This window comes from Stomoxys calcitrans, chromosome 3, assembly GCF_963082655.1.
Source record: "Stomoxys calcitrans chromosome 3, idStoCalc2.1, whole genome shotgun sequence".
Taxonomy (NCBI): Eukaryota; Metazoa; Arthropoda; class Insecta; order Diptera; family Muscidae; genus Stomoxys; species Stomoxys calcitrans.
In genome coordinates, this window is record NC_081554.1 from 51,821,778 (window position 1) to 51,836,513 (window position 14,736).

General features: G+C 42.7%; 1 protein-coding gene across 1 annotated transcript in view; it reads left to right on the forward strand.

Moving 5' to 3' along the window:
* The first annotated feature begins 204 nt into the window (after positions 1 to 204).
* Positions 205 to 14,736, forward strand: part of LOC106085798 (lipase 1) — a 28,327-nt gene continuing 13,795 nt past the window's right edge. Inside the window, exons 1-3 of the mRNA XM_059365456.1 lie at positions 205 to 265; positions 4,954 to 5,084; positions 11,153 to 11,333. Of these exons, the coding sequence (XP_059221439.1) occupies positions 205 to 265; positions 4,954 to 5,084; positions 11,153 to 11,333 (373 nt within the window). The remainder of the gene's footprint in view (positions 266 to 4,953; positions 5,085 to 11,152; positions 11,334 to 14,736) is intronic.

A 14,736-nucleotide genomic window follows, 5' to 3' on the forward strand; every position in this document is an offset into this window, starting at 1 on the left:
GGGATCGTCGTGCAATGCCTTTGATAGAGGTGGCGATCTCTGTACATGCGGCTATTATGTCGGCCCATGTATGGGTGTTATTTTGCAGCTTCTCCTTGTATTCCCTGTTCTTTTAGTTTTAAGAAGATGAACCTTATTTGAGTTCTTTAAACGACGGCTGGGCGTTGACATAGAGTGACCACTAAGAGCATGTGATAACTATCGATGTCGGCTCCTCGTCTAGTTTTCACATCCATCAGCGAACCCAGAAAGAGTTTGCTGACAAGTACGTGGTCGATTTGATTATGGGGTTTTCCATCTGGTGATTCCCAAGTATATTTGTGTATATTTTTATGGGGAAATTTTGTGCCTTCAATAAAGAGCCGGTTTCTTGCGCACAAAACAACCAATCTTTCATTCATTCCCATAATTGATTGTAGATTATTTTTGTGTGGTCAAGTGCGGGCGAAAGTAGCCACTTTGGACCGCACGCAGATTCACTCCTTAATCTCCCAATGGACCAACAATTTGCTTTATGGCTGGATTATTAATGCGAACCTGGCAGATAGTATGGTCAGAAGGCGGGTGACCTATTACTCAGTCATTGATTTTGCTGAAAACACTGATTGACCTGAAGGCGAGAGAGGGACTGACGCTGCAAAACTTAAGTGGGGCGCAACACGCATAACTCAAAGGTAGGTCGGTGGAAACGGCAAAACAAGATCGTACATGAGGTCGATACGTCTCTCCGACAGAAAGAGCACATTTTGGCGGCATTCTTGGATATTAAGGAAGCTCTCAATAACGTGGAGATAGGATCGATAATCGCCGCACTGGACCTCAGAGAATTTATCCCCTAATCTCCCAGTGGACCAATAATATGCTTCATGGAAGGATTATTAGTGTGAACCTTGGGTATAGTGTGGTCAGAAGGCGGGTGACCAGAGGAACGCCCACAAGAGGGGTGTTCTCGCAAATTCTTTGAAACCTCGTGATAAATGAAGTCCTGATGGACGTCAGTGGGGACGGCACGAGGATTATCACCGATGCGGACGACGTCGTCGTGCTGCTGGTCCGAGGCAGGTTTCTGTCGACGGTCAGCGAGATCATGGAAGGTTCACTGAGGAGAATGTAGTGATGGGCTACCAGAAATGGGTTGAGGACCAACCCAGGAAAGACGGAGCTCTTCACGCGTAGATATAATATAACGGAGTTCAGACTCCCGTTCTTGGTCGGTGACACCCTGCGGCTGTCGAAGGAGGCGAAGTACCTAAGCACAGTCCTTGATTCGAAACTGTCCTGGAAGAGGAACACCGAGGAAAGAAGCCTTAAGGTACTGCGCGCTTTTTACTTCTGCTAGAGGATGTACGGTAGGAAGTGGGGGGTAACATCAAAGATGATTTATTGGATGTATACGGCCAGCGTGAAACCAATACTGGCCTATGGAGCACTGGTTTGGTGGTGGTTTTGCCGTAGGAAAAAGCAGGCGTGCGAGGGAGTTCAAGAAGGTCCAGAGACTGGCCTGCGTTAGGGTCACAGGGGCTCTGAGATCCGCACCGCAGGCAGGCCTGGAGGCCATGCTGGATATGCAGCCTATTCAGGCCTATGTTCGGAACAGAGCCGGGTCGCGCTTAGGCTGAGGGAGGCCACAGTTCTATTCTGAGTGTTATGGATGCGGAGGGTGGACTGAGGAGGATCGCCGACTATCTGGCACCAGTGCCGACTGGAGTGAGGGCATTCGCTATTTGATTTCCTGCGAGGGACGAATAGAGGGCGAATGCTGTACTTAAGAAGGATGGGACCGCGATCTACACCTATGGCTCCAAGATGGAATCAGGAACTGGATTGGGGGTCTACTCTAATGCTCTCAACAGCTTGTTTCTGAGACTGCCGAACGAGTGTACGGTCTTTCAGGCAGAGCTCTGTGCCATTGCAGTGGCCGCAGGAGATATTCTGGTAAGGGTCTTACCTCTCTCGAAACTCAGAATTTATGTGGACAGTGTGGGGGCGCTCAAGGCCTTAGGGTCGAGGTCGAATTGCGTGGGGCTCCGGGCCCACGATGTGGCATGGATTCCTGGGCATAAGCGGATTTCAGGGAATGAGAGGGCGGACGAGTGCGCCAGGAGGGATTCGTATGTGCCGGGCGGACCAGTCGTTGGTCTTGCCTGCGTGCCAGTTGAACACAGTAGAGGAGATGGCCAGGGTGGCGTCGGTGGCGAGGTAGGACTCGATGGATGCTTGCCGGACTACAAAGGCGCTATGGCCAGTCATCGATCGAAGGAGGACGAGGGAGTTGCTGGCGTTTGATAAGAGGTCGATGCATGGAAATACCGCCAATGACTTCTGTAGAAGCACTTGCTGTTTTCTTGTCCGAGTCTGTGAAGGAAAGTAGGCTCTTCTTCTGGGGAGCCGTTTCTCTGTGACCAGGGTGTATTTGCGAACGTACCACTGGTAGGTGCCCCAAGATTTGTTGAAGAAACAGAATGGTTCCGACGGGGGGATATCATAAGCTCCGACTTAGAGGTATATCCGGGCTTGCGTGGGTATGAGCGTTTCTTTACCCCCCGCTCGGGTTCTCCAATCCTCCTCTAGTACGAGGTCTCACATCATCTTTCTCTTCCCTAACTTTCTAGAGTACCACAATGGGCCAAACTGGCCTCCGAGTGAACTCATCTTTGGTGGGCAACCCACGCAACCTAACCTAACCTATTGAACACATGGGCATTAAAATCTCCCATAACAAGTTTAATGCCTCTTTTTGGTAGTAAGCGTGACACTGAGTCGAGTTGGAAGTAGAATTCATCCTTAGTTTTGTAGTCATTGGGTATGGTAGGGGCGTAGCATTGTACAATGGATATTTTGCGGAATTTAATCTTGCCGTCATGATGCGTTCAGATATAATATTGTCTGATAGAAGAGCTCGCTATGCTTTAGGCGACAGTAAAAGACCGAACCCATTTATTCGAAGGATTTCATTGCCTGGAAAAATGAAGTTGTAGCCACTTTGAAGATCTATAGTTCAGGATTTCAGTAATCGTACTTCACTTAAACCGAGGATGTCTAGGTTGTAGTTTAACATCTCGTTCTGGACTTGGTAAAGTCTGGATGCCTCTGAGAGGGTTCTGATGTTCCATGTTCCAATCATAAACCGTGTTCTGAATCCATAGGACGTCATGGGGGGTTGTCAGTTGCGTTATTTCTAGTTGATGTTTCTGTAATCGTGATTTTTTTTAATGGATGGCGGATTGGGTCAGCGCGTCGGTGCCTAGTGGTGGAGTTATTAGCGACCCGTCCAGGCCTTTCATGATGGTGAATCTTCCGAAGATCTGCGAGCGCCACTGTTGGCCTCCGTTGGCTGCCGCTCCTATTACACGAACTCAACGTATCCGTGCCAACGGGACACGCCCTGCTTTTGCTGACTTGTTGGTTCGCCCCGCATATTTTACTTCTGCGGTACCCGTCATATCTAATCAGATTTCCCCCATCCACCACCTGGGGAGGCGTTCGATGGAGGAAGTAGCATGGAACTCCGCACGGAAAATTTTTTAAAAATGTCACTTCAATGGTACATTTTGTCAAAAAAATCGCTTCTATGGGAAATTTTGTCAAAATTTCACTTTTATGGGAATTTTGTTCAAAATTTCTTCAAGTTAACAACACTTCGTTTCCCGTTACCCCAGATCTTTCTATTTTAATTGAGTGGAAGAAATTTAAAATGAACTCTCTACCATTTGGCACCATTGAGACAAAATAGTTCAAAAACTTCAAATAATAATAAACAAATTTTATTGATCAGCTGTTTCGGTCGTAATACAGATGCCAACGCAAATTTCTGTCAACGACCATAAACACTGTCTAAAATCATAATGACAAGAAATCACAAAAATGCAAACAAAATGCCAATGGCACTTAAATGAAGAGGGCTGTAAAATAGGGCCAACAAAGAAATGCACCCAAGCGGGTTTTTTTCTTTTTTAGTTTCAGCTGGCACAAGAAACCAGAAGCAGTCAATCAACGGCAACTGTCGCAGCAGCAGATATCAGTGAAATTATTTGGTAACACCCCACAAAAAATTGCGACCGAGCAATATTTTAAATAATAACGAAATATCAAAATTTTATGGGACACACCACCATGGACTGGGCCATGGCGCGGCCAAGTTATGTGTGTGTGTGTGTGTGAAGATGGCTGGCTAATTTAAACGTTTTTCATTCAATCGATTTATTGGTTTTAGCACCTAAAGCCAGAGCGTCACATAATTTGGCACGATGTTCACAGAAACAATGTCCAATTACAAATCAAAAAACCAACAACAAAGAAGGCAATCCACAAAAACAATAAATTTCTTTTCTGTTATCTTTATGTTGTCTTCAAAACGCCGCCCGCCTTGCTGTCTGTCTGTCTGTCGGACTGCTGCTGCTGCGTCCGCCGCTCATAAAATGCTACGCACCTCCTCGCACCAACTTGGCTTCGAAGTACATCGATCGACCGACCGACCCGCTTTTGTTGTTGTTGACCAACAGCGCCTCACAAAATTCGATCATTTTTGGCCTTAACGTAATAACTTCGCTGGCTTAGTCTTCATTGAGCTCCGGCAACAGATTGACAAGCATTATATGAGCCAAGCACACTACTCACTCAGTCCCTTGCCGAAAGAAAATAAACAAAAATTAAATAATTTCACTTTTTTTTATTATCGAATACAACGTAAACGCCTAAGTATCGGGTCAACCTTAACATAACAAGAAGAAAAAAAAAATAACAAAAAATAACAACGGAAGTGCATTACCATCAACAACAAAACGAAAATTTCAAAATAAAAAACAAAAAATTCCAAAATTATTTATTTTCTCTAAAAGTTTTCAAAAAGTTTGATTTTTGTGTGTGTGTTCATTGTGTTTTATATGAATTTTTGACAACAAATGCTGTTACTTCAAGTATGGAATTTCAAACACTTGCTTCTGTTCTATGCAGTTTTTAATATCGCTCTCTGGCTGGCGAACTCTCAATTCATCGATGAGGACGAAGATGACAGCGGTGAGGATGAAACTCCAGAGGAAAAGGCTGAACGCAAAAGCATAGAGGAGGACTCTTATTTGACAGTGGTGAGTAAAGGAATCTGCCATTAGCCCAACTGTCGGCTGGAACTCCCATAAACATGTTGGGCAAAATGACAACCAGAGTTGCCACACAAATGATCTTTCGATATATGGGTTGCCCAAAAAGTAATTGCGGTTTTTTAAAAGAAAGTAAATGCATTTTTAATAAAACTTGGAATGAGCAAGCTAAAAGTAACAGCTGATAACTGACAGAAGAAAGAATGCAATTACAGAGTCACAGGCTGTGAAAAAATTTGTCAACGCCGACTATATGAAAAATCCGCAATTACTTTTTGGGCAATCCAATACAACAACTAAATTTTCCATGAACATTCCATTAGGGAACAGGGGATACTTTTCCCATATCAATGAGAGCAGTCTGCATAATGTTTAAGCTCAATGATAAGTAATTGTAAATGTTGCCCTTGAACATTCCACTGAGGAACAGGGGCTAACTTATGACAAGTGGCCTTCTTTTTATGCTGAATCCAAATGGCGTGCCGCATGGCGTTACCACTTGATAGACATGGCAACATATCTCACAAATGTAAGAGGATAACCACCGCTGAAAAACTTTCTGAAGTTCACGCCGGGGTTTGAACCCTGGCATTTGTAGTCAAAGACAGACAGACTAACCTCTGCCCCACGGTGGCCTTCGATCTACAGGGTATTGTAATATGGTGAATCGCCATCACTATCTTGGAATATGGGTGTGTGCAATCTCCGGCAGAAAGTAGAGAAAGGCTATCACGTTCGCTTACTTTAAAACTCTTAGGGCAATATTAAGCGGCTTCCACACTACTTCGAAATGCGCTAAGGAAAGTGGCAACAAAAGTATTTATCTTCAGCAAAAGATACCACGTAGCCACAGGGGTACCTGTCTCCTTTGAAGCAGAGCATGCTCTTTTTACTGAAAGCGCAAAATGGCTGGCGGTTTTTCCTGACCGAAAATTTAACTTCAATAAAAGGGCGAAAAGCTACTCTTGCCCTAAACACCTGTTAGGGAGCTATTGTTAACCATTAGAGGTTTAACCCGCGTTTCATACATTGATTGTATAATGCAAATGTCAGACCTATAATACATACACAATATGGTTTAATGGTATGGTGGACTGCTCTTCAAACATCCACCCACTGATCAATATTCAGGCAGATCTAAATGACAGCTTGTGTTCTTTGTGCATCACAGCCGCACTGAGGAGAACCCTATCTGAGGGGTTTTTCGCAGATCAAAACGTCGCTGACAAAATTCGTAGTTTATATGATCTATGCCACTCCCACTTTTAGCGATAGACGTTGAATTTACCTCCTCCGAGTTGATTTTTTTGTGCCCCTACAGTGCGCAATTATTTTCGAGTTAGCTTAAATTTCGCTTGCTGACCTTTCCGACTAACTGACGGCTCTACCGTAAAGCTTGACATTTTTGAGGTTATACGTGCTCAGAACGTTTTGACATACGAGCGCTATTTGTGTTGTTTACAGTAATTTAAAAGATTCACCTCGCCCAAAAAAATGGAATTAAATCGTGAACATTTTCGTGCGATTATTTTTATACCCTCCACCATAGGATGGGGGTATACTTATTTCGTAATTGTGTTTGTAACACCTCAAAATATGCGTCTAAGTCGAACTAGCCATGTCCGTCCGTCGGTCTGCCTGTCGAAAGCACGCTAACTTACGAAGGAGTAAAGCTAGCTGCTTGAAATTTTGCACAAATCCTTTTTATTAGTGTAGGTCAGTTGGTATTGTAAATGGATCAAATCGGTCCATATTTTGATATAGCTGCCATATGAACCGATCATGGGTCTTGATTTCTTGAGCCTCTAGAGGGCGCAATTCTTATCCGATTTTATTCAAATTTTGCACATAGTGTAAAGTATGATTTAAATCGGTCCATGCTTTGATATAGCTGCCATATAAACCGATCTTGGGTCTTGATTTCTTGAGCATCTAGAGGGCGCAATTCTTATCCGATTTTATTGAAACTTTGCAAGTAGTGTTTTGGTAGCACTTCCAACAACATCGTTAAGTATAGTTTAAATCGGTCCATGTTTTCATATAGCTACCATATAAACCGATCTTGGGTCTTGACTTCTTGAGCCTCTAGAGGGCGCAATTCTCGCCCGATTTAACTGAAATTTTGCACGTATTGTTTTGGTAGCAACTGTGCTTAGTATGATTCAAATCGGTTCATAATCTGGTATAGCTGTCATATAAACCGATCTTGGATCTTGACTTCTTGAGCCAATAGGGGGCGCAATTCTCATCCGATTTGGCAGAAATTTTGTACTACAGCTTCGCTCATGACCCTCAACATACGTGACTAATATGGTCTAAATCGATCATCTTTGAACTCAACCTGCTTATGGACAAAAAAGAATCTGTGCAAAGTTTCAGCTCAATATCTCTATTTTAAAAGACTGTAGAGTGATTTGCGAAAAAGAAAATCTAAGTTAGGAATTCCGTGCTATTTGCAAAATCCTTAATTATTTTTAATGCCACTCCCCTAATTTGGTTCATGTCTGATATTGTGTCCCCACTTAAGTGCCGGTATCTGTTAGACGCGAAAGCCGGGCAATGACATAGGAAATGCTCCAACGTCTCATCATCTTCCCCGCATGCTATCACTTGCCATACCGATGTTAGATAAGTGAGCTCGTAGTCCTATGTGTCGTGTCATGATACCAATAGCTATACTGACCTCCTTCTTGCTTCCTTTCAGTAATAGCCTGGTCTTCTCACGATCTGAATTCCCCCATAGATATTTATCGGACCTTGGAGCAAGCGGCTAGCCACACCGAGGGATACATGTGCAATCCCACAAAACCCATGCGGTTGGGGCGCTGGGCCAGTAACCCGCCCCCGGAAAACCATGAGAACTACTATGAGAAACAAAGGAATTGAAAAAACAGACCCCCTATGTTGACAAAACACGCAAACGAAAGAAGGACCATGATTTTCGGATCTGCGACTGGAATGTCCGCAACCTTTATAGTGAAAGTGCAGTATACGCGGTGGCGGATGTATTAGAGAAGTACAAGGCAGATGTTACTGCCTTACAAGAAGTGCGATGGGCTAGAAATGGCGTCACTACAAAACCAAACGATGGCGAACTATACTATAGCTGCCATAACACGAGGCATGAATTTGGCTGTGGGTTTGTGGTTAGTCGGAGACTGAAACACATTGTCTCCAGGTTTACTCCGGTGGATGAGAGGATAGCCCCAATCCACATAAAAGCCAAATTCTTCAACATCAGCATTGTTTGTGCCCATGACTCGTAGGAAGACAAGGACGAACAGACAAAGGATATTTTCTACGAGGGCCTAGAGAGAGGATATGACCGCTGCCCCGCCCATGATAATCAAATAGTTCTGGGAGATTTTAATGCAAAGATAGAATACGAGGAACCAAATTGACCACGTTGTGATAGATGGAAGGCATTCATCCAGCGTATAGATGTACGATCGATCCGTGGAGCGAATATAGATTCGGATAATTACCTTGTTGCAGCAAAGGTTCGCATCCGTTTGAACATGGCGAAACTGCACGGAAGTTCGACACTGAAAAGCTGCAAACACAGCAGAAGGCAGCGGCATACTCCACTCCACTGACCCAACTGCTTGATGAAAACACTCCTTGTTCCGATGATATAATGGCGCAGTGGCAAACTATTGCCCACTCCATGGAAAATGCCGCGAAATCCGTACTTGGGTACCGGAAGCCTCCTCCAAGAAACCCATGGTACGACCAAGAGTGACGAGATGTTACTGAAGCCAAAAATGCGGCATATAGAACAACCCTGCAATCAGTAGCAATGCGCCAGATGAAGGAGAGTTATCGCGAGAAAAGGAGAGAGAAAAAAAACGTCTATTCCGCAGAAAGAAAAAGGAAATTGGAAAGACGTAAGTGTGAGCGAATTGAAATGTACAGGAGTCAGAATGAAGTCCGGAAATTCTACCAAAGAATTAAACATCAAATCGATGGCTTTGGTGCAGGCACATTCTCCTGCAATGACAAAGAAGGTAATCTGGTAAACATGCTGACGATATGAAAAGAACATTTTATGCAACTGCTAGATCGGACACTGGCGGCGAAGAGAATACCGCACGACCCATCAATGATGATGGTATAGAATGTTTACCTCCTACTCAACATGAGGTCTAAGTAGCAGTGACACGACTGAAGAAAAACAAGGTATGCGGGGAGCCGACGGGTTACCCGTTGAACTATTTAAGACCGGAGGCGACACGCTGATTAGACGTATGCATCAGTTTATCTGCGCAATCTGGCTAGAAGAACGCACGTCCGATGATCGGAACCTCAGCATTCTATGTCCCATACACAAGAAAGGAGACAAGACGGAATGTGCCAACTACAGAGGAATAAGTCTCCTGCCCATCGCATACAAGATACTCTCGAGCGTTCTGCGTGAAAGATTAAAACCTAAAGTCAATGAGGTAATTGGGCCCTATCAATGCGGCTTTAGACCTGGTAAATCCACCCTGGACCAGATATTCACACTGCGCCAAATCCTCAAGAATGACAAATCAACACCTACCATCTCTTTGTTGACTACAAAACCGCTTTCGATGCTCCTTTATGTTCTAAGGTATTTCAAGCCATGTCTAAGTTTGGTATCCCTGCAAAATTAATAAGACTCTGCAGGATGACACTTGCTGATACGGGTTCCTCAGTAAGAATAGGAAAGAATCTCTCCGAGCCATTTAATACCAAACGAGGTTTTAGACAAGGAGACAGCCTATCGTGTGATCTCTTTAATATCCTGCTGGAGAAGATTATACGCGATGCAGATGTGAATAGATATGGCACACTAACCTTAAGAGAACACAAGCTAATCGCCTATGCCGACCACATCGACATCATAGGTCGGTCACTGGAAGTAGTTACTGCAGCCATTGAAAGAATCGAAAGAGAGTCAGTGAAGATGGGTATGGCAACTCCCAAAAAGACTTGCACAACCGAACAGATAAAGAAAATGGAGAAAGTTGGGAACCACAACTTTGAGATAGTCAGTAACTTTATCTACCTCGGCACCGCCGTAACCGAAACGAATGACAACAGCTTTGATGTAAAGCGAAGAATAATACTGACAAACAGATGCTACTTTGGACTAAGTAAGCAGTTTAGAAACAAGGCCACCTCTCGACAAACGAAGATTACACTATACAAGACACTGATAATACCCGTGTTGTTATTTGTTCTGAGGCATGGGAACTTGTGAAAGCAGATGAGGCAGTGATTGGAGTATTTGAGAGAAAGATTCTTCGTAAAATATATGGAGCAGTTAGCGTTGATGGAGAATATAGGCGACGTATGACTTTTCTAACTTTCCAACTTTTCCTTTTGTTTACATTTTCTTCTGTTTGTGAACTTTTTACTCGGCACATTTGGACATTCTTAATGGGGCCGTAGACTTTAGGTTTTCTTCTATTGGCCATGTATTTGAAAAAACCTTGAAAATAACTCCAAGTCTGGCAATATTTCCTTTAAAATTTGTAAAATTTAAATTGAAACATAACCACGATGCTGTGAATACAAACCACAAAATGCTTAATTCGCATTCATCAACATTTATTATATGGCTGAGTTTTATGTAATTAAAGAACTTCTTCCACATTCTAACCAAATTGAATTGAGGCTCTGGCAAGTGAAAAACACAATCAGCACTTTTGCAACATTTCCTTCGACGCAGACAAAACTCTCACACGCTATCTTGCTTTCTCACATGGATGTAGAGGAAGATGGCAGGACGACCGACAGACTGGCGACCATCATCGCATCACATCACATCACCCACCATCATCACTACCTACCATAGTCAATCACTCAGTTATGCATCACCATTCACTTGACTTATTTAAATATTTTCTTTTCTCTCTCTTCTCTCTTCTCACTCTCTCCCCCTGTTCCTCACTATCGCTTCATATTTGCATTGAGGGTCCTTTTCCCATTCTACTCATTTGCTTTTCATGCTGTGATTTACTATTCCCTGCGATGTCATTGCCTTTGCTACAAATGACAACGAAAACAACAACAACAACAAAAAACAGGATAAATTAATTGCTAAATATGGGTATCCTGCCGAAGTGCATCAAGTCACCACCGAAGATGGTTATATCCTGACAATGCATCGCATACGGGGCAAACAAGGTGCCCAGCCATTCTTTTTGCAGCATGGTCTTGTTGACAGCTCGGCGGGTTATGTTATAATGGGTCCCAATGTAAGTCTGGGTAAGTATTCTTCGTATTTTTTTTTTTCTTTTCATTATTTTGCAGTTAATTTAAGTAAAAGAGCGAATGAGAAATGAAGTTTAAAGGAATTATGGACCAATAAGGTTGAGATATAACCCAACAACGAATATAGTATCCTTTGAAATATTGAAGAAAACATTTTTATTTGTGAAAGATTTTTTCGCTTCGCTTATGACGAGACTTGTACTTGATTTTCCATGATTTAGGAACAGGGGATACTTCTCTTATATCAATGAGTGTAGTCCCATTTAAGCTCAATGATAAGGGGCCTCCTTTTTTTGCCGAGTCGAAAGGGCTTGCCACAAGCTACTTGGTAGAGAAGTTTTAACATGGCAGGATGCCTCACAAATGTTGCCAGCTTTAGTGAGGGTATGGCCACCGCTGAAAAATTTTCTGATATTCACGCCTGATGTTATGACGAGACTTACCTATGGCTATATGATTAGAGATGCAGAAGTCATATCAACCGAAACTTTCATGCTATCATGTGCCCGAAACCTTAAGGCCATATCAGAGGTTGCAATTCGCTTGGACAATTTTGATACCCTCCACCATAGGATGGGGGTATACTAATTTCGTTATTCTGTTTGTAACACCTTCTTGATCGTCATGACATTTTAAGTCGATCTAGCCATGTCCGTCCGTCCGTCTGACCATCCGTCCGTCAGTCTAACGAAAGCACGCTGATATTCGAAGGAGTAAAGCTAGGCGCTTGAAATTTTGCACAAATTCCTTTCATTAGTGTAGGTCGGTTGAAATTGTTAATGGGCCAAATCGGACCATGTTTTGATATAGCTGCCATATAAACCCATCTTGGGTCTTGACTTCTTGAGCCGCTAGAGGGCGCAGTTCTCATCCGATTTGACTGAACTTTTGCACGTGGTGTTTTGGTATCACTTCCAGCAACCATGCTAAGTACAGTTCAAATCGGTTCATAATCTGATTTAGCTGCCATATAAACCGATCTTGGGTCTTGAATTCTTCAGCTTTTAGAGGGCGCAATTATCATCCGATTTGGCTGAAGTTTACATGAAGTGTTTTGTTATGACTTCCAACAACTGTGCTTAGTATGGCGCAAATCGGTTCATAACCTGATATAGCTGCTATATAAACCTATCTGGGATCTTGACTTCTTGAGCCTCTAGAGGGCGCAATTCCAATCCGATTTTGATGAAATATTGCATGTAGTGTGACGTTATGACTTCCAACAACAGTGCTAAGTATGATTGAAATCGATCTATAACCTTATATAGCTGTCATATAAACCGATCTGGGGTTTTGACTTCTTGAGCCTCTAGAGGGCGCAATTCCATTCCGATTTTGCTGAAATATTGCATGTAGTGTGCCGTTATGACTTCCAACAACTGTGCTAAGTATGGTCTAAATCGGTCCATAACCTAATATAGCTGCCATATAAATCGATTTTGAATCTTGACTTCTTGAGCCTCTAAAATGCGCAATTATAAACCGATCTTGGAAATAGGATAGGAATTGCGCCGCTAAAGGGCGCAATTTTGGGATCTTCACTTCTTGAGCCTCTAGAGTGCGCAGTTCTGATCCGATTTGGCTAAAATTCGGCATGCCGTATTTTTTTATGACTTCCAACAACTGTACTAAGTATGGTTGAAATCGGTCCATAACCTGATACAGCTGTCATATAAACCGATCTGGGGTCTTGATTTCTTGAGCCTCTAGAGTGTGCAATTCCTATTCGATTTGGCTGAAATTTTGCATGAAGTGTTTGGTTATGACTTCCAACAACTGTGCTTAGTATAGCGAAAATCGGTATATGACCCGATGTAGCTGCCATATAAACCGATCTGGGATCTTGACTTCTTGAGCCTCTAGAGGGCGCAATTTTCATCCATTTTGGCTGAAATTTTCCATGAGATATTTTGTTATGTTATTCACAACAACTGTGCTAAGTATGGTTGAAATCGGTCTTAAACTTTATATAGCTGTCATATAAACCGATCTGGGGTCTTGACTTCTTGAGCCTCTAGAGGGTGCAATTCCAATCCGATTTTGCTGAAATATTGCTTGTAGTGTGACGTTGACTTCCAACAACAGTGCTAAGTATGGTCTAAAGCGGTCCATAACCTGATATAGCTGCCATATCAACCGATCTGGGATCTTGACTTCTTGAGCCTCTAGAGTGCGCAATTATGAACCGATCTTGGAAATAGGATAGGAATTGCGCCGCTAGAGGGCGCAATTATGGGATCTTCACTTCTTGAGCCTCTAGAGTGCGCAATTCTTATACGAATTAGGTTAAATTCGGCATGGGGTGCTTTTTTACACTTTCCAACAACTGTGTTGAGTATGGTTGAAATCGGTTCATAACCTGGTATAGCTGTCATATAAACCGATCTGGGGTCTTGATTTCTTGAGTCTCAAGAGCCCGCAATTCATATTCGATTTGGCTGAAAATTAGCATGAAATGCTTGGTTATGACTTCCAACAACTGTGTCAAATATGGTTCAAATCGGACCATAGTTTGATATAGCTGCCATATAAACCGATCTGGGATCTTTACTTCTTCAACCTCTAGAGGGCGCAAATCTCATCCGATTTGGCAGAAACTTTGTACAACGACTTCTTCCACGACCTTCAACGTACGTGTCAAATATGGTCTGAATCGATCTGTAGCCTGATACAGCTCCCCTATAAACCGTTCTCCCGATTTTGCTTCTTGAGCCCCACACAAGGCGCAATTCTTATACGAGTGGGCTGAAATATTACACAATGACTTCTACAATGTTCAGCATTCAATTCATTTATTGTCCGAATCGGACTATATCTTGATATATCTCCTATACCATTACAGTTCTTATTCATTATTCCTTATTTGCTTTAAAAAAGATACCGCGGAAAGAACTCGACAAATGCGATCCAAGGTGAAATGTATATAAGATTCGGCCCGCTGAACTTAGCACGCTCTTACTTGTTCTTTCTATGTTCTATGCAAAATGTTCTAGTCTCCAACCCCCGGAAAACAATTTTTGTTCACTTTTTATATTCATATACCATTCCTGTAGTCATTTTGATTAAATATAACAAAAGTTCAGAATTCTTTAGGATTTTTCGTCTTAAGTGATTTGATTGTCTTAAGTGATCAGTTCTCAATCATGACCGCACAATCTTCACTGGGTTCACATCACATCATAGCTCAAATATTCTGCACTTAATCTGTGTCTGTATTTGAATACCGTCCCCAAACATTGTAGGCGGCAGCAAAGCCGCATCACATTCTTCAACAAACTACAGCTGATGTACATCCTACAAATGCCAGACCCGGCAAGAAAACCTCCCATGCTTGTGTTCACCGTTCAGAATCATTTTGTAATTTGATGTTGAGTAATTCCTAAGATAAACATAGATT